This window comes from Trachurus japonicus, chromosome 7, assembly GCF_045865225.1.
Source record: "Trachurus japonicus isolate A0001 chromosome 7, Traja_1.0".
Classification (NCBI taxonomy): Eukaryota; Metazoa; Chordata; class Actinopteri; order Carangiformes; family Carangidae; genus Trachurus; species Trachurus japonicus.
Window position 1 is genome coordinate 24459670 of NC_140913.1, and position 23770 is coordinate 24483439.

Sequence of the window (23770 nt, forward strand, 5' to 3'; positions counted from 1 at the left end):
CCATACTTATAATGAGTTATAATGCAGCTATAGAGCATTTTATAATGTCTTATAAGGTCAAGTATTATAATAGAGTTATAATGCTATACTTATTGTTATAAAGCCTTATGACAATTTATGAGTGTTTATAATGATAGTTATACACGTTTATAAGCCAATTATAACACATTATAACTATATTTATAATGCATTATCGATGTGGGCATTGTCAGCGAGTTACTAACAGTTATAACGTATTATAATACCTGACCTTATAAGTCAAGATGAAATGCTTTATAGTGTGTTATGATTATTGTTATAAAGTAGTAGTGGTAGTATCTATCTATCTATCTATCTATCTATCTATCTATCTATCTATCTATCTATCTATCTATCTATCTATCTATCTATCTATCTATCTATCTATCTATCTATCTATCTATCTATCTATCTATCTATCTATCTATCTATCTATCTATGTTGTCGGGGGCTAAATGCCCCTGGTATCTCCCAAGGCAAATCGGTCCTCGGTGACGGGCCAGACTAAGTGCGATTCCAGAGCCTCCTATGATAAGAGATACAACTATGGCACCTGGTGGCTGGGTCTTTGTGAACAAAGCTATTTTTGAATCATTTTGTTCTACATTTAGGAACTGTGGAGGGAAGGAGCTGAAATTCACTGTGTAAAGGATGGGAATCATCATTTGTAATGGAGCTGGGCAATCACTGTAACTGTTTGGTGCACATGGCCTCCATGTTCAGCTGTGACTCACCAATCAACTTACTGCTGGACCATTTAACAATCTGATTCAAGGAATTTCTGTTCTTTAAAGAATTGTTTCCAAACCATCACACAAAGGAAAAGGACAAAGTTGGCTCAAAAAAAGCAGGACATCATGGTTTTGTTGATATGACTGTAAAATAGGACAGCTTCCTCAAACAATATAAACACTGGTGGCCCTTCTTAGACACAGCTTCACAGTTTGTTTCAAATTTAAGATAGGCTACTTACAGTATAGGTATGACTTCACCTGTCCATCAGTCTGACCCTAAAAAGTAACGACATCATGAGTGTGGGATTATTAAAAAATCAATGACCAATGATATGACAGCAGAGTTTTCAGATAGCCTAATTCAACTTTCTGCAAAGTGACGGTGATCCAAATGACAGTCGTCTCTCTACAGGTTGGATTGAGATGAAATGTCTGTTTACAGTACAATGTAAATCTACCCAATGAATTAATGAAGTCACACTCAATGTCGGCTGTCTAGATCATCATCACAGAGTGTTTTGAAGACCAGACTCAGTCTTTACACAGGCTTGACAAATTAAACATTTCTTGAAAGAATGGCGAGCTATATCCCGCCCTCAGCTGGCAATGACTCCAGCCCTGAACAGATAAAAAGTATGTACAATAGATGGATGAACAGCATGAATATAAAAGCAAAACAATTATTAAAATATATTATCATTGACATTATACAGTGTGTTATATACTGTAGCCTACACAAGTATACATTGCCCTTATATATTATGTAAAATTATTATATTATATTCTATACTTGGATCATTAAGGATTACAAAGACTATGTGATAAGTGGCTGTCACTGTAAATCTCAATTACTGATGGCTAAACAATTAAGCCAATCTAAAGTAAGTGCCAATTAACATCATGCCATTTTTAATACAAGTGGTTATAATCATTTCATTAGTGGGTTTTCAAGGCAACATGATGAAACAGGTTGAGATGCATGCGATGTGGAAAAAGAGAAAGCTGAAAAGGGACAATGTATTTGACTAACACTTGTTAATAGTTACACTGGCTAAGAAGTGGTCAGAAACAACCCTGACTAACCCTTACGGGAAGATGTGAGATCCTCATTTAAAATACATGTTACAGTAACTAAGACTTACATAACTCCTATAATGGATATTGGACTAGTACAGGCCTATTTGTAATAACACAAAATGCAGATGAATGTGCAATGGAGGTGGATTTCTATACAAAACACATGCAGCACTGCAAACAACCATTTGTTTTACCTTTGTCCTCCACAAGGTGGTACCATCACCTCAGGAGTTTTCCCACCAATTTACTGTAAAGAACAAATGTAAGCAAAGAATGGGCTTGCAGAGAGTCATGGGGAAACTCCGCCTATACGTTGTAGTAGTAACACATAATATGAGTCTTCAGCACAGTGTAATGCTCCCTAGTGAACACAGAGTGGCAGCCTCACCTTCATTATTAGGATTCATACTTAGCTGGTGGCGGTCAGGACACCTGTTCCTTAGCCTCAGGAAACATCTCACTTGCTCTTTGTCTTTAGTCTAATTGGAAATCTTCTCCAGTAATTCTCTATGTACTCAGTCCTGTATTACTGTGAGATTGGTTTGTTTAACAGTGAATTACAGTGAGATCTACTTCTTCTGTGTGATCTTTATAATTTCATTTATTTTCTAAAGGTTTTATAATTTTCTAAAGGCCAATCTACAGCAGGCCCACTTTAATACATTATTTCTGGCCTATATAGGTTTCATGATTGATTGTGCACATGAAGGATTGAATAAGCCAACTTGAATAAACCCAACAAAACTGAAAACTGTTTTAGATGCTACATCACCTGCAAGTGAGACTGAGTGTGACCTCTCCCTCGGCATTTGGTGCCACTGCTGACTGTGAGTGCATGTGCAAGGTGAAGAAGACACTTCCTCTATGAGCTGAGGCTGCTGTGTTGTGTGTGGGAAGTGGAGCAGAGGACAGGTCGCATGTTGAAACCTCCCAACATCCTCCTGTCCCGAGTGTGACTTCCTGCACCTGTGACAGATGATCTGCCCTGGACAGGTGAGTTCTAACCCACTTTTTATTATTCACCTGCTTGTCTTAGTTTGCACTGCCCGAGAACTGTGTGTGTTAAAGGCTTGTGCTTGTGACCCTTTAATACACCTCATTTCAAGTTTGTGAAAATGCAAATTTAGGTCAAAATAGTTTGCAACATAAAAGTGAACAATACAGTAGCAGACACGTCTGGGCTGCGTGACAGTTTGCTTTGCAATTATCACGTTATGGTTGAAATTGGGAGCAGACCTGCGCTCTTCCCGAGTTAATTAAAACGCCCCCCTGATTGGACGGGCAGATAATCCCCGGTGGGCCTCGTGCTCCTACTAACTTGCGAGCAGGGCAGCGCGCGAGTCACAATCTGCCCAAGGCGAGGGAGGGCAAGAAAGACGCGCGAGAGGAAAAGCGAAACTGTATTATAGCCCTACGAGGGGGGACACGAGCGCTCCGGTCTCACCGTGCACAGTTGAAGAGAAGTGTTGCTGAACGTGGGCTATGCGCGCAACAAGGGGGAGCGCAGTGTACAGAGGAGGTGAACGCATGTAGAGGCTCAGCTTCAGATAACACAGCCTCCTTCTTGAAGAGTCAGTGCGCTGACAGAGGAAAGGAAGGAGTGAGGGAAGACAGAGAGAGGAACTCCTAGAAAACAACAACTCCTGAAGAGAAGAAGCGCGCGGAGGAAGGAGGAACCTACAGTCTTTAGGACAGGACAGGACAGGACAGGACAGGACAGGACAGCGGCGGGGGAACAACGGGAAGACAAGACTTGTTTTTTCCTTGTCAGAATCTGCTCCGGTAGAGAAGATGAACGTCAGCGAAGAGAACCTGCTCAAGTCCATCAGCAACGACGCGCTCCTCGACCTGACGCAGCGCTACGGCCAGTCCGCCTTCGGCTTCGGCGCTGGCCACGGTCCTGGAAGTCCGGCTCGCTTCCCGCTCACACCGGCCACCGACTTCCTCTCCGGGCAGACCGCGAAGTCCAACGAGAGCGGCGGGGAGCACACCAGCGACGACGAGGACGGCTTCGACTCCCTAGAGTCCCGGAAGAGGGGGTCGTCTTTTGGGGACGACAAGCCCGGGGGGCCCCTCGCCAAGAAGTCCAAGGAGCAGCGGTCCCTGCGGCTCAGCATCAACGCCCGGGAGAGACGGAGGATGCACGACCTGAACGACGCGCTGGACGGCCTGCGCGCCGTTATCCCCTACGCCCACAGCCCCTCGGTGAGAAAACTCTCCAAAATAGCCACTCTCCTCCTGGCCAAGAACTATATCCTCATGCAGGCTCAGGCTCTGGAGGAGATGAGGCGGCTGGTGGCGTATCTGAACCAGGGACAGAGCATAACTTCACCCATCCCCACCGCCCTGGCTCCCTTTGGACAGGCTGCCGTCTACCCTTTCTCGGGCTCTGCTCTCGCCACCTGTGCCGAAAAGTGCACCACTTACTCCGGGACACCGTCGAGTCTCTTCAAACACTGTAACGACAAGCCTTGATCTGGTTTCATCTCTCTTTTCTTGAACTTTTACCTATACTGCACCCATCTCTCTCTCTCTCTCTCGCTCTCTCTCTCTCCCACTCTAGTTATTTTTAAATCATTCTGTGGAAAAATAAGACAAATTTTAGTCGAATGCATATAATCTTAAGATATGGTTAAGTAATTATACTGCAATGTTTCATCCATATTTAACAGACGCTGCATAGAGAACGATTTGTTCAGGCCTTCTTATAGGATGAAGTCAAAAAACCCTGTCACTTTTCTCTCTCGCTTGTACTTTACAGAGACTACAGGCCATGTCCAAATTTCAAAGTTTGGGTCATTTTCTTTTAGAAATGTTCTGTCATCAGCTCTTATTTGTGATCTATGCAACAGTACAATAACAATAAGACAAGTAGAAATGCCAGGAAATGCGCCGTAGGTAATCTCAACATTTAGATTTAATAGGTACAACAAATATGAAAGGACTTCCCTGGACTGATTGCCCTGATGCTTTGTGTGTGGGGGGTGAAAAAAATCTAATGTGATGTTGGCTGATATATTTTCTGAAAATATCTGTTCACAACTTTTTATTTATTTATTTATTTATTATTATTTAAGTTATTGCACATCTCACATGATTGTATTGTACAACTGTGGAAAAAAAATCACCCGCTCCAAGCCCCGGCTATACTATAATGGTGACATACAGCCTGTTCACGGAAGAAGCGTTTTGGTTGTGTTGCAACATGGATTTCATATATTGTTTATATGTCTTTATAATTAAAACACATATCTATGCTTGAGCTCGGTTTGCTTCATTTCAACAACCATTTCACAGCCTTTTTTTTTTTCTTAAAGCTCACATTAGGCAGACATTTTATAACACACACACACACACACACACACACGCACTAAAATGACAAATAACAGCCACAATTGCATACAACATAAAGGTATCATGTCCATTTTTTTTGTTTTAAATGAGTGCTTTAGACTTTAATTAGGATGTGGACATGTAAGGTGACAGTTTGCAAATTCATCCTGGCTACTTTCTAGGCAGGGTTTTCCACAATGGTTCATGATTTAAAATATGAAGATGAAATGTAAAATCATAGACAATTAGTAACTTTAAAAAAAAACAAAAAAAAACGCAACTGTCGCCTCTCACGCTGTTGAAAATGACTCCCAGGCTTCACCCTCTGAGTGGCTCTGCTAAAATGAGTTGGCAACTTTTCTTTTCTCGCATGAGGAGCCTCTGACATGAAGAGATAAGTCTAAACGAGCTCAATGGGGCTGGTGAGGCCCGTTTGGCACGCGGTGGGGTCGGTGGCGCTGAGGGGAAGGGCGCACGAGCCGCCCGGGGCACCCAGGACCTGTCTGTGGGTATTTGGGTGATTGCAGGCTTCCTTGCCCGGGCTCTTATACCCTGGACAGCTATTAACGCGATTTCAGCTCCTGTCTCCCCGCTCGACTTAATTCAGTGAACGTTACAGCGCCAGTGTCTGTTTGCAGGTTGTGGAGTGGTCGTGGACTCATTTAGGGAGTGGGGGGGGGTATCTGGAAATTGATGTTTGATATAGTGAGGTGATATTTACATCCCTGGAAACATGTGTGATTTCTTTGTCTTTGATTTATTCTATTTACCTGGAAACAGACTGGAACTTTCTTGGATTACATTTGTCCATATGTTGGTGCTATATTGTGGGTTTTCTTGTGTTAATTATATTTCTATTTAGATTTTTCTTTTTCATTTTTTTGGCATAAATAAAAAAACTTAACAGTTTCTGTTTACTGTATTGTGGCCAAACATGCCAGTAGCTAAATATTGTTTTTTTTTCTAGCTGAATGGTTGTGCTGTATGTGTTTAACAGCATATACATCTCTCACAAACATCTTTATTGTCCTAAACCAAGAGAAATCAGTATTCATAATCCCACAGGTGTTTCCTCCTTTAGCAACATGTCTGCATATATTTGGTATTTCTGTTTTCATTACACAAACTAAGACACTCCTCAGAATACATTAGATCAGACATTTAGATCAGGTCAGTCTATTTCCGCTACTCAGAAAGTGACTAAGTGATCCACCCCAGTCTCTCTCTCTCTTACAATTTAGCTTTATGTCACAACAACAGGCCACCCATGGCATCTTAAATTGGCCCTCTGATGGCACGTCTTTTCCGAGGCCCCCACGAGACATTCGGGGGGCAGCGGGGATGAAATGTGACAAATGCTGTTGATGATGTGAGGACTCAGGCCCTGCGCTCCCTTGGTTTCTGTACAGCCTAATTGCCACAAATGAGCTGGTTGCCTTTTTTTTTTTTTTGCACGGATGGTTGGGTGGTCACTTTTTGCTCCCTATAGGCCTCTAATGTCAAGCTGCTGAGATATATGCTTTATTGTGTCACCTTATTATCTTAATGGCCGTCAGTGTTCATGGTGGCAGCGTGTCATTTGGCATGTAGGCTGTATCTGTACATCAAGACAGAGTTGAGATTTTGCTGCTTAATGCGTCCTGGCCCTTTTGCCTAAGAGCAGTGGATGATGTGCACATACAATATCATAATTTTTTTATACTTTGGCTTGCTGTGTGGTTTAGGGATGTGTAAGCTACATTTTGCTTGTTTGTTTTTTCTTTGATGAATGCCTGAGATGTGTAGAAACTACACAATTAAAAAAAAAAAGTAGCAAAACAGGTGCATAGTGTATTTGCGTAGCGTGCAAAGTGTGTGTTTGTGTGTGTGTGTTATGTCTTTATTTGATAGCGAGAGGTAGAAACCGTCATTTTAATCAACATACAATTTCTTTTATGCCTTTTTTAGTATTTGCATATCCTAGTGTGATAGCCAGTCGTTATAACTCAGTGTTTTGTTTTGTTTTCTAGTCAGAAAATGTATTAGGAGAACTAAAATGTACGCTCAAACAAATATATTTGTATAGTATAGAGGATGGTTTTAAACAATACAATTAAAATTACACACACACACACACACACACTCATTTTGTTTCATGTCTAGATGCAACGCAGCAAACATGAATGGCTGAATAAGCCCTGGGCATGCCCCTGCAGAAAGTCTGCCATGTGTGTCAAGATGTAAAACCCTGAAACAGCTCTTTATTTTAAAAAAAAATCCTGAGAGGTCTGTAATTATACAAATATTCTGGGCGGTCGTCAGTTAAAACAACAAACGCACTGCGATTTACATAAAGGGACAATTATTCCAGTTTAAAATATCTCCCTTGTATCTAATTGTTTCGTTGCACAATCACAGGACACACAGAGCATAAAAATTAAAACACATTTTAATTCGCAACAAATTTACAACTACGTGGAGTATTGCAGAGGAACATAATTTTGTAATTATAATGTCCGGTCATAATTACATTGTTGCTGCCATTTATTACATAAAACACACACACCAACTAATCCATCAAAGCCAGTTCAAATTGTTGCAATATAAATATGAATCTAAAACTCAAATGATATAAATGAGATAGTACAAAATAAATCACAACATTGCAAAACGCTGCTATACAGTTTGACAACTCACCACCTATTCTCACCCATTGCTTATTGTTGACAGTGTCTCTTTTTGCAGACAAACCCACAACAGCACCACAGTCAGTGCACCACCACCACCACCACCACCACCACTCTCACGACAGCCCAGTGTGGTGCAGGGTACAGACAGACTGTGTGATGTCTGTAAACATTTGTGTTTGCTCTCAGTGGGATAGAAAGGGAGTGATTTCATTAGCATGGCTCGGAGCTTTGAGGTATGTTTGTGTGCTTTTCTCCAACCCGATGGTATAGTACTAAAACCATATGCCCTTAAGTGCGTACCTCTGCCTAATGCTTCTGACAGGGCTGTTTTCTCTAATTAAGTTCTTTCTCTGTGCGAGCTCATGTGTCTGATGCACACTGTAGCACAGACTGTATTTACAACAGGGGCCTTGAAGGAAAATGAACATACTTCAGCTCTGATTATGCTTCTGGTACAGGGACCGTAAAACATTACATTTTTTTTATTTTATTATTATTATTATCATTATTATTATTAAAATTTGCCCACAGAGGCATAGCCGTGGCTTTAGATGCCAAGTGACATAGAGTGTGTTTGGTGTTTCAGGCAGGTTCATGAGGGGAGGGGGGGCGGGGTGAAGAGGTGAGATAAACAACAGAGACTATAAGACTAGTGGCTGTGTGCGTGTGTGTGTGTGTGTGTGTGTGTGTGTATGTGTGTGTGTGTGGGCTGGTGGAGGGAGAACAACACAGGACATGGACTAAAAAAGAGGTGCTGGTTGGTGGTGCCTCAGTGTTTTCGTGCTGGCGGTGGCACTGTAAGGATGCATGGCCCCCACTCACCCACCCACTCACCCACTCACCCACCCATGGAACCCCAAAACTTTGCTCTGCTCCCACTGTGACATCACACCCCGTCGTTGTCCCCCCCCCCAGCCCCACCGTGTCGGAAACGATGAGTGGGTGAGTCAGTTGGTTCCGAGGAGCCATGTGATTCGGGGCGACATTGCTGCAAGTGCAAGCGGGACGGGGCTGGGGCCCTTCATTCGTTAATCAGAGGCTAAAGGAGGGGGGGGGGGGTGGGGGGGGGTGGAGAGAGGGGAAGGGGATGTCTGTTTGTATGTGTCTGTGTGTTTGTGCATTGTGTGTATGTGTGTGTACATGTGCATGTGTGTGTGTTTTGTGTGCTCATATGGCCGCAAACTCCCTCGAAACATGGCAGTCAGGCAAAGCGTTTTGCCTATCGCCACAAGGCACCTGACACCACGCATGGTGGACCCAGACAGCGTGGCACTGGGGCCAAATTGGGCCTGGTGGTGGGAGGAGGGAGTGGAGACCGAGGCCGGATCGCATCGCAACCGGATGACAACAGTCTGAGCTTGTTGTTTAAAATGATGTCGCAGTTGTTTCTCATAGGTTTCTGCTTAAAGGGATAGTAGCATTTTTTTTAAAAGTGGGGTTGTGTGATCTACAAATAGCCCCTAAGTACTTTAATTGCAGTAGAAGACTCTCTGCACTCCTGCCGTTAGCAACGCCAGCCCATAATAGCCCTGCCCAGAGATTTATAACATACATTGTTGTGAATGGACCCAAAGAAATGGCCTATTTTCACGGCCTAAAAGAGGTTTTATCTGAAAAAAAATACACAGTTCCATTGTTAATAATATAATTTTTTCCAGCCCTTCAAAGTGCAGGAAAAACACAGTTTTTATTTGGACCTAACCAACTCACGTATCCCTCCGCCCAGGGTTAGCGCCCGCCGATCAGCAGTTGGTTAGGTCCAAATAAAAATTGCGTTTTTCCTGCACTTTGAGGGGCTGGAAAAAATTATATTATAGCGAACAATGGAACTGTGTATTTTTTTTCACGTAAAACCTCTTTTAGGCCACGAAAATAGGCCGTTTCTTTGGGTCCATTCACAACAATGTATGTTGTAAATCTCTGGGCAGGGCTATTATGGGCTGGCGTTGCTAACGGGAGGAGTGCAGAGAGTCTTCTACTGCAATTAAAGTACTTAGGGGCTATTTGTAGATCATACAACCCCACTTTAAAAAAATGCTACTATCCCTTTAATGTGCTCTGTGAGAGGGTGGGGGGGTCACATCGAAGGAGGTTTCGGGTCTCCACCTCTGTAGATTTGTTGCTTCCCCTCAGCTTTGTTAAAAAACCTTTTCTGTCCTCCTCCTCTTCTCTTCTATACTCACATGCCCCCATGTTTCTCCTCCACCAACAGACCCTCCCCCTGTTTCTCCATAACTGTGCTCATCACTCTCCCTTTTAGCTTGTTGTCTTGACAGAGGATCCGAGCTGACAAACGGGGGCATCCGTTACTGTAGCGCTGCCTAATCTCTGTAATGGCCCCACAGATACCAGGACTGGTGGTGTGCAAAACACACACGCACGCACACACACACACACACACACACACACACACACAGACACACCTTAACTCGCTGGACAAATGAACATGCAAAGCCCTGGGGTCAATAATCATCACTGTGTTCACCCTTTTGTTCACACTATAACCTCCCTCACTTACATATAGACTATCTTTATCTGTTCCTCCCTCACTGTTTCTCTCTCCCTCTCTTTCCCTCTCATACACACACATGCACATGGCCCCTCTTCTTGTTCGGTACCAGCTGAGGAGCACCATAGTTTTGTGGGGAGCAGGGGGAGCTCGTTATCCTCATTAATTAATGACAAAAGCGATGTAATTGGCCATCCATAATCCTCCATGCGGAGCCGGTGTGACAGGCAGGGCCAGGACCATCGTCTACAGCGAGCGCAACTCATAAACACACTCAGAGTAAATGAAGACACTTTTCATCCTGTTTGTGTGTATCTCTGTGTGTGTTAATGATGTACTTGAGCAGCAAAACTGACTTGTAATTATAAAGTGATACCAAAAAGTTGCAACACGGGGGACGACGTGTTACTCTGTGTTTCTATTTGCTTGCACACAAATGAAGAACAATCCAAAGTATGTCACTTGATTTTCTAATTTCTCCTCCTGTTGTGGCATTTGAGGCTCCACTGGGCCCAGGCTGGAGCACCAGGCTGCAACATGGTGTACCCCCCCCCCTCTCTGTGAATGAAAAGACAAGATTAATGGCACTTCCTGTCGGCGACGATCTTGCGCTAGCCTAATTAAAACCATTGGAACATGCGCGTGGCCAAGGATCAGTGGCTTTTAATGAGGAGCTTGTAGGCTGATTTGGGCCTCATTTTCTGCTTAATAAGGCCGGTTTAAAAAGTAATTTTGGAGGGATGTGACTCCTTTAAACCTGCTCATTATCAATGATAGCGCTTCACTTAAGTACTTCAGGAAACGCTGTGTTTAATTAATATTGTGTCGCGCACGTGGATTAGCTGACAGCCTGGAATGGTGGAGTGCGAGCAAGTGAGCAAGGGAGCTAAAATTGATGAAGAACTTTCAAGGGCACTGATTTCATTAAGCAGCTTCATTACAGCCCAAATAACTCTTCATGTCATTTCAATGCTTGGCTCTCACCACACACACACACACACTCACTCACACACACACACGCATGCACGCACACTCACACATGGACACAATAGGATATTCCTCTGCTGAATGGACAAGATGCACCAAGGATTTTTACATTTTGCGTGAAAATAAAACAATAACATGTTTTGCTTCAGGCATTTTGACGATACCTATTCTCTAACCTGACAATATTTTTTGTATTCTTCCTCTCTGCGTGATGCTGCCATACTGTATTAGCATTAGCAGGACTGTGTTTGGCCATTTCATGTATTGTGTTGTTGTTGTTGTTGTTTTTCTTCTTATTGTTTTTTTTTTTTTCTCTTTTACTCCCTTCTCATTTCACAGCTTTTTTCTTTGAAAGCTTGTAAACAGGGCTTTTACTGTAAGCTCAAGCGCTTTAAGAGCTTGAGAGTGCTGCGGCAACTTTCACTATGCTCCTCTAACCCTTCCAACAAGTGAGGCTACAAAGGCTCTTACGGACCCTTCATCCCATTGTGATAATCTTCTTAGGCCCCCTGACTCCACTGTTCAATATGTATAGAGCAGAAAAGAGCCGGACTTGAGGGGCTTTAAGTGTCCTGCAGCTCAGTCTCTGTCTAGGACCAATTACCACACACAAACAGTCTGAACGCTTTGTTCTGTGACATGAGGCTCCTTTGTTACTCTGCAGCGAGGACCGGTGTGCATCAGTCAATCAACTTTACGCTGGGGATGTACGATTTAAATCTTGACATTATCAGAAGCTTTAATCCTTTCCCACCTGCTTGGCTTTTACATATGACCACTCTTACTATATAAAATACAGACCATTTACCATTTATTACCAAGAATAGACGTAAACAAAAACATTATATTGTTTAAATTTCAATAATGAGGTAGGAGCCAGGTGACTGGTTGAGACTGGGACTAACATGGGACTACAGTGGACTCACAGTCAGGGCCGGCCCCTGGCATAAACACTCTATGTGGTTGTTTAGGGCCACAGCCGTTAGGTGGGGGGCCACATGATCAGAAAGGTACCGGGGTTCATTCAAGTCATTTAAACATCCTGAGGTCTGCACGTGCAGCTATGAGCTTTATATGTAATGTGAAGTCAATATTCAGCTTCTTTTATCTCACATTTGAGACATTTGGTGAAAATAGAACGGCAGAATGACAACATTTGTGCTCAAAAAGCAATCTTACAAAATGTCATTTTAGACTTGTTTTCTACACTTATCTATTACTGTATTCATATCCTATTTCAAGCACCAAAACAGTTCATTCTCATGACTGATGGTGTGTTTTCACAAGGGATTTGAATTTTTTTCAAAAAGCAGACCTCAAATTTCCAGCATTTGGCCTAAATTATTTCTTTCTACAGTGTTCTAGGACAAACTGGCCTCAGTGTGCTCACAGCGGAGGTTCTAATATTTAGACATAAAACACTTGAGTATTGTTACATCTGCAAGTATCTTAAAAAGATCAATTTAAGAAAATATGTAAAAGTCGAGAAAATGGCCTCAAACCTCAGAGGGCATAAACACGTCTGTATTCAGTTTTAACCAGTGATTTGGTGTTTGCGCTTTAGAGTGCAGGGCCACAAACACAAATCTTGTTTAGGGCCACCAAAATCCTAGGGCCGGCCCTGCTCACAGTACTCATATAGCCAACCCACATACTTGCCTCAGCTGGACTCCCTGTTGAAACCGACATGCTGAAGAAGGCTGAAGAGTCTGTTAGCCTGTTAGCCTGCATGTTAGCCCGAGGATATTCTGATTCCTGCTGCCGGCTGCTGCAGGCTTTGCGGGGATTCACTGCACAACTTTTAGTTAACCAATGACTGTTGCACTGCAAAAACTCAAATATCTTACCAAGAATATTTGTCTTATTTCTAGTCAAAATGTCTCATTTCTAGTCAAAACAAATCTCATTATACTTAAAATAAGACTCATCACATTAAAAGCAGCTTGTTTCTAGACACTTTTTACTTCTTTCACACAGATTTTCACGTGAAATAAGTAGAAAAATCTGACAGTGGAGCAAGTTTTTCTTTCTTATTACAAGCACAAAAAACTTGCTTTCACTGGCAGATTTTTCTACTTATTTCAAGTGAAAATTTGTTTGAAACAAGTGAAAATGATCTAAAAACAAGTTAATTTTTAGGTGATGAGTCTTATTTAAAGTGGAAAGAGATTAGTTTTGACTAGAAATGAGACATTTTGACAAGAAATAAGACAAATATTCTTGGAAAGATTTTGAGTTTTTGCAGTGTGTGAATGGCTCCATTTGCTAATTATCATAATGCTTCATGCATAGCATACCAGTTGGAAGATTTTTTGTTTATTTGTTACCTTGTTCATCATCCTGGCACTATGAATGCTTGTACTGTAATGTATGCCATGAAATAGATGCTGAGATATTTCAGTGAACACATGAAAACTTTGGCCTGTTGGTGTACAGTATATCATCTGGGAACCATGAATGTCTGTGTGCGCAATTTAAATTCTGATAATACATCAGATGGTTTGGCCGTAATGGAACAAAGTGAAGAATCAACCTGCTGTCAAACTGAAATCATCACTCTGGGACCGTCTCAACGTGACTATAAATCACTGTCTTGTGTGAGCGCTCTGTGGCTGCAGGCCTCAAGTGTGTCATTGTCTGATGTGTGAACATTTGGGGAAATCCCATGTACAGTGTCATCTGTAACCATTTTCCCGGAGATGCGAGCTCCTTCTCAAATTATTCTGTTAATCTCTCTTCATTAACAACTGCCCTCACAGTTTGTTAATTATTTCTGTTTTATAAGCTTTGGCATGAAGCAAAAAGAAACAAGAAGCTTCCAGTTGGCTGGAAAAACGAGAGGTGGAGAGGGTTAAATCCAAAAACCAGCCGTTTTATTCCAGGGAAGAGATAAATTGAGAGAGAGACATACTCAGTCTAATCTCTACAATGGGGACCTGCTTCTATTATTTTCGGCTTGTCTTGTTGCGAGTATTCACACTGTACAACATCCTATCAGGTAATATCACAGTCTTTGAAGGATTAGCAGGAATAAGAGCGGGGGTTTAGCCTGTTTTTTTGTTTTTTTTTGAAAGGGATAATTCTTCTGAAATATCCTAACATTTTCAAACTAATATGGAAATTGATTTTTTTTTGTATCCTGAGGTTTCTTCAGGACAACATGATAGGAGAGTGGGCGATATTATGATTGATATAAGAAACAATTAGACACTGTATTGTGGGGAGAGGTAGGATTTCACAAAAAAAATATATTATGCAATGAACAAAAAGATGCCTCTTGTTCTTTTGTGTTCAGTCTTCCAAGATTTTTTGATTTTTGTCACCCACTTTCTATGCAGCATTGCACGAAGGAGTTAACTCTGGCGGCTAATGCTAATGCCGCAGTGGTTACTAACACAGGAGCTCTAGATAAGCTGCTACCTTGTTATTCCTTTTTCATAGAATGCAAATAAGAGGATAATAATGTCAGATATGATCCCTGGAGACAGTTACTGTTCTCCCATTGTTTTTGGTTCTGTGTCAAACAACAGAAAAACACCTCTTGTTTGTTTTCCACGCCGTGCCCTGCTGTTTTTGTTTTGCGAATGTGAATATCTGGAAAGAGATGAAATCATATGCGAGACGTAGCCTATACCAAACAGCACAATGAAAACAGCACTCTGTTATAAAAGACAATATTGCCCTCAATTAATGAATCAATTACCTTATCTAGCTAACTACCAGGCTACTGTATATTCATCATTCATTATCAATGCTCTGCTAACCTTCCACTGTTATCTCAGTGGTCTAATAGTCGTCCCCCAGGCCTTCTGTCTCAAGGTTGATCAGCACGCAGGATGGACACGAGACAGCTGCCCATCACTCTCCTGCTACAGCGGGCCATTAGAGCATGGCCTGTGTTTGTGCCTACGTGTTTGTCATTTACAGGTTTAATTAGACACCGCTGTTAATGGAGGAGATGACTTTGGGGCTGCGGATGAATGACACTCCATCATCTCGGGGCAGCGGGGTTACAATATGTTTCACTAAGAGCCGAGGAGGGGAAGGAAGGAGAGAGAAATACAGTAGGGAAGCGCCGACAAAACAGAGGGAAAGAGTGAAGGGTGAAGGGAGGGTCATATTGGTATTATTTATGAATGGATGGCTCTGTGTGTGTGAGTAGGTGTATATACAGTATGTATGTTTGTGTGTATGTTTGTGGGAGAGTGTGTGTGTGTGTGTTTGTTAATGGAGCCCCATACTGTAGCTCTGCTGGTGCAGGTCACCTGCCGTTCCCTCTGTTGTGTTAAGGATTATCCCAGGAAGTGAACTGGAGCAACAGTAATGTGATGCTTGCCTCTTACTGTAAGCCTGCCCAGGAGTCTCTGACACACACACACACACACACACACACACACACACACACACAGATATACTGTAGAGAGAGAGTTTTCTCCCACTCACTCATACACAAACTGATATAAATACATAATGCGTAATTCATCAAAGGCCCATGATGTTGACTTTGTAGACTTTTTTTCCCCCACATATTAAAACATGAACGTACAAATCACGTACCCAGCAGCCTCATGTCATTTTATAACACAATCTATTTGCATAAACTTGAGTCATTCGTTGGAGAGATTATATATCATAATTAAAATTTTGTTGTGTTGATTTATAATTTTTGGCAACCTTATGTTATTGTCTGGGTGATAGCCAAAATGAAATACTCTGAAAAGCTGAAAAATTGACATAACATAAATTTCTAACTACTAACTTCAAGTTGAATAATTGTCAAAATGTCAATCATTGTTGTTTCCGTCACTTTGAGCTGTGGGAAGTTGTAACAGGCATTTTCCCACAAATTTCTGACATTTTCAAGAAAATAATTAGCTATTAACCATGCATGAAACATTATCAGTGGTTGCAGCCCTATACTTAAATATCATGATAGAACATGGTAGGGTGAAATGTCAAGTGTTTGTGATTTGTATTTAATGTTTTAAATGCAGCTTTACTGCCTCATTCATTAACATTTTGTAACAATCAAAATCTAAAATTGAAGGATCTCTGTGATGTTGTGCTCAGGTTATTCGTGCTCATACCTGTGCTGCGGTGCCACACAATAAAAAACATGTTTTCCTGAAAACACACCGCTCACAAACAAATTAATTTATTACTTTTTGAGAATGGACAGGCAAAATATTATTTAATCCCATCCCAACAATCATAATCTTCTATTAATATCGCAGACAATACAAAAAACTGTGTTTTGTGATCCAAGCCAGGGAATTACACAGGGCACATTTATATTATCCCCCTTTTATGCGCACGCATACACACACACACACACACACACACACACAAATACGCAGATTTCGGCTCTTCCTTATAAGGTGAACATGGGATTTCTGGTAATGTCCCGGCTCCATTTTCATTTTAATCATGCAATGGGATCAGACAAGCTGGTGGTGGTGGGGGGTTGGCCTGGCTCGGTTGATTGTTCTGATTGAGTTTTCTTTGTTTAGCAGATATGTAATACAGCCTGCTTAAGAGGATTTGATAAGAGGAAGGAGGTTATTGTTTGATTTAATCATGTTCACTGAGGTGAACTCTCACTTCACTTTGTACATCCACTTTCTGACAGGAGGCTTAATGCCCCAGCACTGAGAGGGGCAGATTTATTGGTACTAAAACCAGACTGCTGGTATGTTACAGTGTTCATAGTTTAGGATTTTTAAACAGTCTTGTGCAGTGACTTGTGCAATGACTGATGCACAGCAATGTTTTAGTTGTTTAGATGTCCCTATATCATGACTGTGGTCACCAATACTGTAACTCCTATTAAAGGTGTAAAGCTTTAAACTATGTAATGTGCCTAAGTTTTATGTTGTTTTATAATATCTGGCCAAATCACTTTAGACACTATATTTTAACTGTAGTAATTGTATTAGTAGGGGACTATTGTCTTCTGCACATTTACTATACTATATGTAGTATATTTGGTATAGGATTAGTGAATATCTACAGCAGCAGGGTGGCATTGACTGAAAATAAACTACAGTTCCCCCCACATTGAGGAAATGTGTCACCCGGTGCAATGGTGTGACTCACTGATCACTGTCAGCGGGATCATTTCATTGCTAATTTGGGCTTTTTCGTGGCATTTGTTGATGTCAATAATAATGTAGTATTTCTCACCACAATTATCCGTTAAGGTTGAAGAGAAAGTGTAGGGGGTCGTGTGACTTTTAACATTTTGTGACAGGACGTTAACAAAGATGGATTAGTTAGAGGAGCATCCCTAGACAGATAATAGGGAGATTATGGATAAGCAAATGTCAGGAGGATAAACTGTGTCATGAACAATGCACAAAAGGTGAAATCAGCTCAGTTTCTGACATATATATATACATAAGGTGTTTTATTGTGCATTGAAATGTAAGTTTACAATATAAATTTGCCATTATTTTATTTTTTACCAGTATAAAATGTGATATAAAAGCACTGACTGTTTCTGCTTTAGTTGTTCCTCCCACCATATTCACATAAGTGTCATGTGTGGTAGCCCAGCCCACCAAGGTGTCCCTGTAAAAGCAGCACTCTAAATATGTCCATAAGGGTCTCCTGATATCTAACTGGTCCGGCCGTCTGCCACTGGGAGGATTAAGCTGGCTGAGGTGGTGGGGTGACCCCCTTCCCCTGATGTTCACTCTCCCTCTCACATCCTCACTCTCTGCTCCTCATTAACACCAGAAACAATAATAATCATATGAAGAATTAATCACCACCCAAAATGGATTCAGTTAGAGTGTTGGCGAAAGGAAACAGAGCATATCTATTTATTTGTTTATGGGTGTGTGTGTGCTTATGTGTCTATGTGTGTGTGTGTGTGTGTGTGTGTGTGTAAGAGAGAGAGAGAGAGTTAAGCCTGGCTTTAGTCGCGCTCAGTTTGTGGGTTTTCCTCCAGCAGCAGCATCAGTATTATTTACACAAGCCCCAGAAGGGTGTCTGCTCCTGGTCCAACGATTCAGCTGGTTACTCGCTGGCATTTTGACATGACGGTTTAATCTAGTCAGAGATAAATGAGACACCAACATGGAAGGAGATTCCTTCTTCTGCCTGCAAATATAATATAAGTATGATTTCTTTAGTGTTTAACACGAACAGTTGCAGCATAATTTAATGAGGAGATCGTGGGTATGGATTTCTCTGGATCTAAGCATTACCGTATTAATATACATTTTTTAACAGTGTACCCTTAATTACTTAATCCTCTTACGGCCCCTCCAATGCTCTGAAAAAAATAGGGTCATGTGTGGTTGTGTGTGAGAGTTTGTGTGTGTGAGTGCACTTGCAGGTGCTGGATATCATGACAATATACTTACAGTATGTGTGTGTGTGTGTGTGTGTCTGTCTCACACACCCTGATGCTCCACCCTAAACATACTGCACCTCCATGACCCCTGCAACAAACACTAATGCTACTCCTCAGCCCCTCCCCTTACTCCACCCCCGTTGGCCACTGCTCTCACACTCAGGCCCATCCCATCATAATCAGATCAAGATTCATATTTATCCACATTCAGATACGCATTAAACACCATCATTGTTTCTCATCATTCATTCAGTAAAATGACCCTTTTCTGCTAAATTGTCACCATTGTGGTCATTTTCTCCATTTGGTTTTACCTTCGACTATATCTTATGTTGTTTTCTATTTGAGTTCATGCATAAATTATTGTTGTGGTGTGAAGCAGCTGCATATCTGCAAAATTATTTCACAAAAATGCCTCCAAAATATTTCAAACTTCTCCCATGTTGTGGTATTTTGGGCCCGCTGGCTGCACAGAGGCTTTGTTGCTGACTTGCTGGCTGGTTGACTGTGACTGGTTGGCTTAGCGTCAGCTGTTGGCCCAGCCGAGCTCAGCTCAGATTGCTCCAGATTAGGAGATGGGGCACTCTGAGAGCAACTATGATCCATATTAAAGCTGCATAAAATGAAAATTGCAAAGATTTAGAGGCGGATCATAGGCCACAGAGAATTTAATCACAACCTGGCAGTGTGTGTGTGAGTGTGTATGTGTGAGTGTGGTGTGCATATGTGTGTGTATGCAACTCTGCATAATACAAAGCACACACTGACATGAGGATTATCGATGTAGGCTGTATTTACTTATCAACCTAGTGTTCAGAGATGTATCACAAATGCTTTATCAGTGCTGCAGCTCCTTTCAGTGATGGCTACCCCAAGAGCACGATGATGCATGCGAAGTGTGTGTGGGGTCTCTGTGTTTTGAACTTCCAAAACAAAATGTGATGGGTTCACGAAAGAAGAAATAAAAAATAAGACAAAAACAAAACATAACAAACTCATTTGTTCTGTGTTGGTGTGAGTGGGCGAGAGAGAGACTGTATTGTGTGTGTGTGTGTGTGTGTGTGTGTGTGTGTGTGTGTGTGTGTGTGTGTGTGTGTGTGTGTGTGTGTGTGTGCAGAGCCGAGGATGATACTGTTCCGGTGTCCTCAACACTTGTAATCCCCCTAAAGCTTTAAATACTGTTACTGTTTATTCAAATGGTAGTCTAGTAATAGATAGCTGTACAGAGGTCCTAAATTTGAAGTCATTCCCCGTGATGTCTTTATTAAAAAAAGAAATCCAACCCCCTTACTTAATGAACTTGGTTTTACAGAAATTTCACACTGAACTGAACACTAAAAACTGAAAAGTTTATGTTGGAGTCAACTTAAGGGTTTGGAATAAATAATGATCTTAAATTGCATTGATTTTTTTTTTTTAAAGTCTTAATTATCACTTATTTCAACTTTACAGACACTTGTATATTGTGTTTAGATTATACGCTGCTTATATTTTTGTAATTAGATAATGAAATATTACTCACACAAAACATCAGTTCAGTAAATTCAGATAAATTGTTATCCAACAGCATAAAGAATCATCAGCACTGGCTTGTACATCTAAATATCGAAATGCAATTTGCATTTGCATTTGCAATTTTAAAGGGGTCGGTTTGAAGAGCAGAATTTTTTCACTTCACTATTACATTTTACTGAAAACACTGTGTCTTTGTTATTTTCCTAAAGTAAGACGTTTAATTCTGCAATTAACAATGATTAATGATGACTGATGGTTTTCTTGAATAATTGACTAGTTATTGCATAAATGAAATGTCAGAAACCTCCACTCAGCACAAGATGTTGATGTAAACATATACAGTATATGATGATTTATGATATCTCTGATCAGCACTCCAGTAGATATCCACTGTGCTACATATTCTTACTACAAGTTGTGCTGTAGGTATTTCTTATTCTGTTCCTTATTTCATTTGGGAACTGCATAACACTGTGTGTGCACTCCCCATGCTTTTACTTTACTTACACCCTAATACAACTGTTTTATTTCAGTTATTGTCTCCCATCTCAATTCAACTCCATTAAGACTCCACTTTTACAGTAGGTTTCTTATTGGCATTTTCTCCTACTGGTCCTGGGACTGGTAATAATAACCTGTTATGTTTCTTGACAGTATTGTTTTGTTGTTGCTGTATCTCTGCATATACGTTTGCAGTCGCAGGGTAAATGTGTGTAAGAAACCCGACAGCATTCGTGACTCGTGCCCTATTTATGCTCACCTGTATCTGCATCTCGGCTACGTTTGACCACATACAGTATGATGCTCCACAAAAAAATCGTTTCTATCACTGCAATTGTCTTTCTCTGCAGTTTGGTGCAGGTTTTTGTTGCATGTCTTTCTTCTGTTTGCTGATTTCTCCTCCTTTTCTTCCTCCCTCCCTTTCCTTCCATTCCATATTTCCAAATCCCTCTCCAAGAGCACATTGTGCTTGTGTGTATGTGTGTGTGTGTGTGTGTGTGTGTGTGTGTGTGTGTGTGTGTGTCTGCATGGTTCTCATACACACACGAATGTGCGCACAGAACGCAGACTTAGATTGAGCAGATGGTGACCGTATTCATTTTTTCCCCGACTAACATTAACCATTCATTATAGACAGCAGACTAAGCCAATCCCACATCCGCCCCCATGCAACACATACACACGCACACTTGCACACACACACACACACACACAAAATGTCCAACAATTTTGCCATTAGCCCAGTGACGGTCCCAAAATCTTGCGTGCCCCTCAGTCAGTGTTGATACTCTCTCCTTCCAGACGGTCCCAGCTCTGCTCTGACTCAATCTGTTGACATTTCTGATTCTGTCCCCATGACTCAAATTTCTCCTCCTTCACTTCAGCAGCCCACAACAGGAATGAGGAGCATCTGCGATTCCCTTTGCCTCCTCTTCCAATCCAATCCTGCTTCTTTTTTTTTTCTCTTTTCTTTGTTCCTTCCACTTTCACTGTCTGGCTTCTTCTGGCAACTTCCCCAAAAGTAAGAGAAACAATCGCTCTGCTCTCTTCCTTTGTTTCTCTTTCTGTCTCACTTCTTACCTCCTCTCCTCGTTTCTGCCTCTCTGTAATCAAATAGAAAAAAGAAAAAAAACTAAAACCTGTTAGGCAGTAAATCAGGTTTAATCTCTGGCTTGAAGAAAAGATGAACATTAATCCACATCTGTCCATACAAATGTTTACCGCTCATATTTCAGACCTCATTAGGCCCTGCTGTTAAGCTGCCTGCTCATGGTTATGTACATGAATGCTGCAAGAAATAAGAAAGGAAAAGGAGAACCAGAGAGAGAGTAATGTGTGTGTACAAGTATAGTTTTGTGTAAATGTGCATGTGTGCTTCCAGACATGCACGTTTGCCTTCTTGCATGCCTCCCCTAGTGGGAGCCATCTGAGAGGGTTTTGGCCCTCTGCCGCTCTGTGAGGTCTGAAAGGTGCAGAAGCAGAGAACTCGCACACACTTAAACTAATGAGAGTTTTAGCTGCAGTCAGAGAGCAGTGTGAGTTAGTGCTCCTCAGCCACCCAATGTACATCAATCGCCCTGCAGCCTGAAGGCTTTACTCAGCTCCCTTTGTTAAACTGCACCCATCGCTATCCTTTACACACATGCACAGACACTGTCGAGGCATCCTGAGGACTCTAAGCCGACTGTGGTCTATAGCAGAGAGGAGTGTATCATGCGCTGCAAGCTTTTTTTATAGAGAGTAGTCTAAGGTCACTGCCTGAACCAGGAGTGGACACAACAACCTGTTTAAACAATAGTCTGGTGTCCATATAAACACTGAAACAGTTCTTGCTCGATACTGAACCATTAAAAGAATCTCCCAGTGGAGGAGATAATGAAAACACAAGCACTGACTGACTGTGGGTTAATAAAAAGATTATTGTTAATCAGTAAGGGGACAAGATTCACACACAGAGATGGCAAATCTAATGTTTTCTTGTCCCAACAACACAGAGTCAGACTTATCCTTTTATAGAGCAAGTATAAGAACAAGGGACAAAGAAGTGAACAGATCAGCATGTTTACAGCCAAAAGCAGCATGTGAAATGCATATATACAACTTACACATATGTCCTTGAACAGTAGACACCTAGAGTTACTTAAAAACTCCACCCACATGCGCTCCCTTGACCTTTCAGATGACCTCTTCATCCATTAACAGATTAAGGGGGAATAGTGGGCCTGTTCAACACATTTACTGCTAATGATGTGTGATCAGTGTCACAGGACACACTTAAGACCAAATGAATGGTCAACTAATATTTTAACCTCCACATTTTGGTGTTTAAATATGATAAGCCAAGCTGACAAATCAAAAGAGTACCTAAGGTTACCCATCTCCTTTGGAATTTGTACACACACATTATATATTTACACCCATCTGGTTGTGTATAATTCCCTGTCTGACATATGAATCAGAGTCTGAGTCTTTAGTGTTTGCGTTATTTGGTGAGATCATAATGTAAGATTCATTCCACATTCTTTTTCATCTATACAAAGGCCATTAACCTTTAATTTACTGTATGTGTTGCCTGATGACTGGTTCCTTTTCGTTCATTAATTAGCTGAATGGTTTTGATTCTTGGTGAAATAATAACCTTTAGGAAAAAAAAATCATAGGGAGTTTAGAAACTGCCACAAAGAGAGATCAGAATCAATCATGAATCTCTGCATCTCTTTTCCAGTGTGTCTACTTTGTGTTGTATGAGCACAACCCCTCCCCCTAAAATACTATAAAGACAAAACACAGTCCGTCCCTTTACTTTTGTCTCCTCTCCATCCAGCTTCTCTACCGTCAGCCACCTCTTGTGCCCCTAAAACTGTCCTAAATGACTTAATCTAGAGGGCGACAGTCCTCTAGAGAGGCTGGTGAGTGAGGACGGTCTCTCTGTGTGTGCTGCTGTAAGGGGATTGCTGTAATTACTGGGATCTGTGCACCGTATTTATCTTTTCAAGGGACGGGTGATCCTGCCATAAAAAGCCCAACATTTGGCAGTTAACTAATGCACACCATTAGATTGATTGTG

General features: G+C 41.5%; 1 protein-coding gene across 1 annotated transcript; it reads left to right on the top strand.

The window, feature by feature from the left end:
• Positions 1-3165: 3165 nt before the first annotated feature.
• Positions 3166-5091, top strand: bhlhe23 (basic helix-loop-helix family, member e23). Its single transcript, XM_085782263.1, has one exon. The coding sequence runs from the start codon at positions 3621-3623 to the stop codon at positions 4302-4304; it is 684 nt and encodes a 227-aa protein (XP_085638389.1). The 5' UTR covers positions 3166-3620; the 3' UTR covers positions 4305-5091.
• The last annotated feature ends 18679 nt before the right edge of the window (positions 5092-23770 follow it).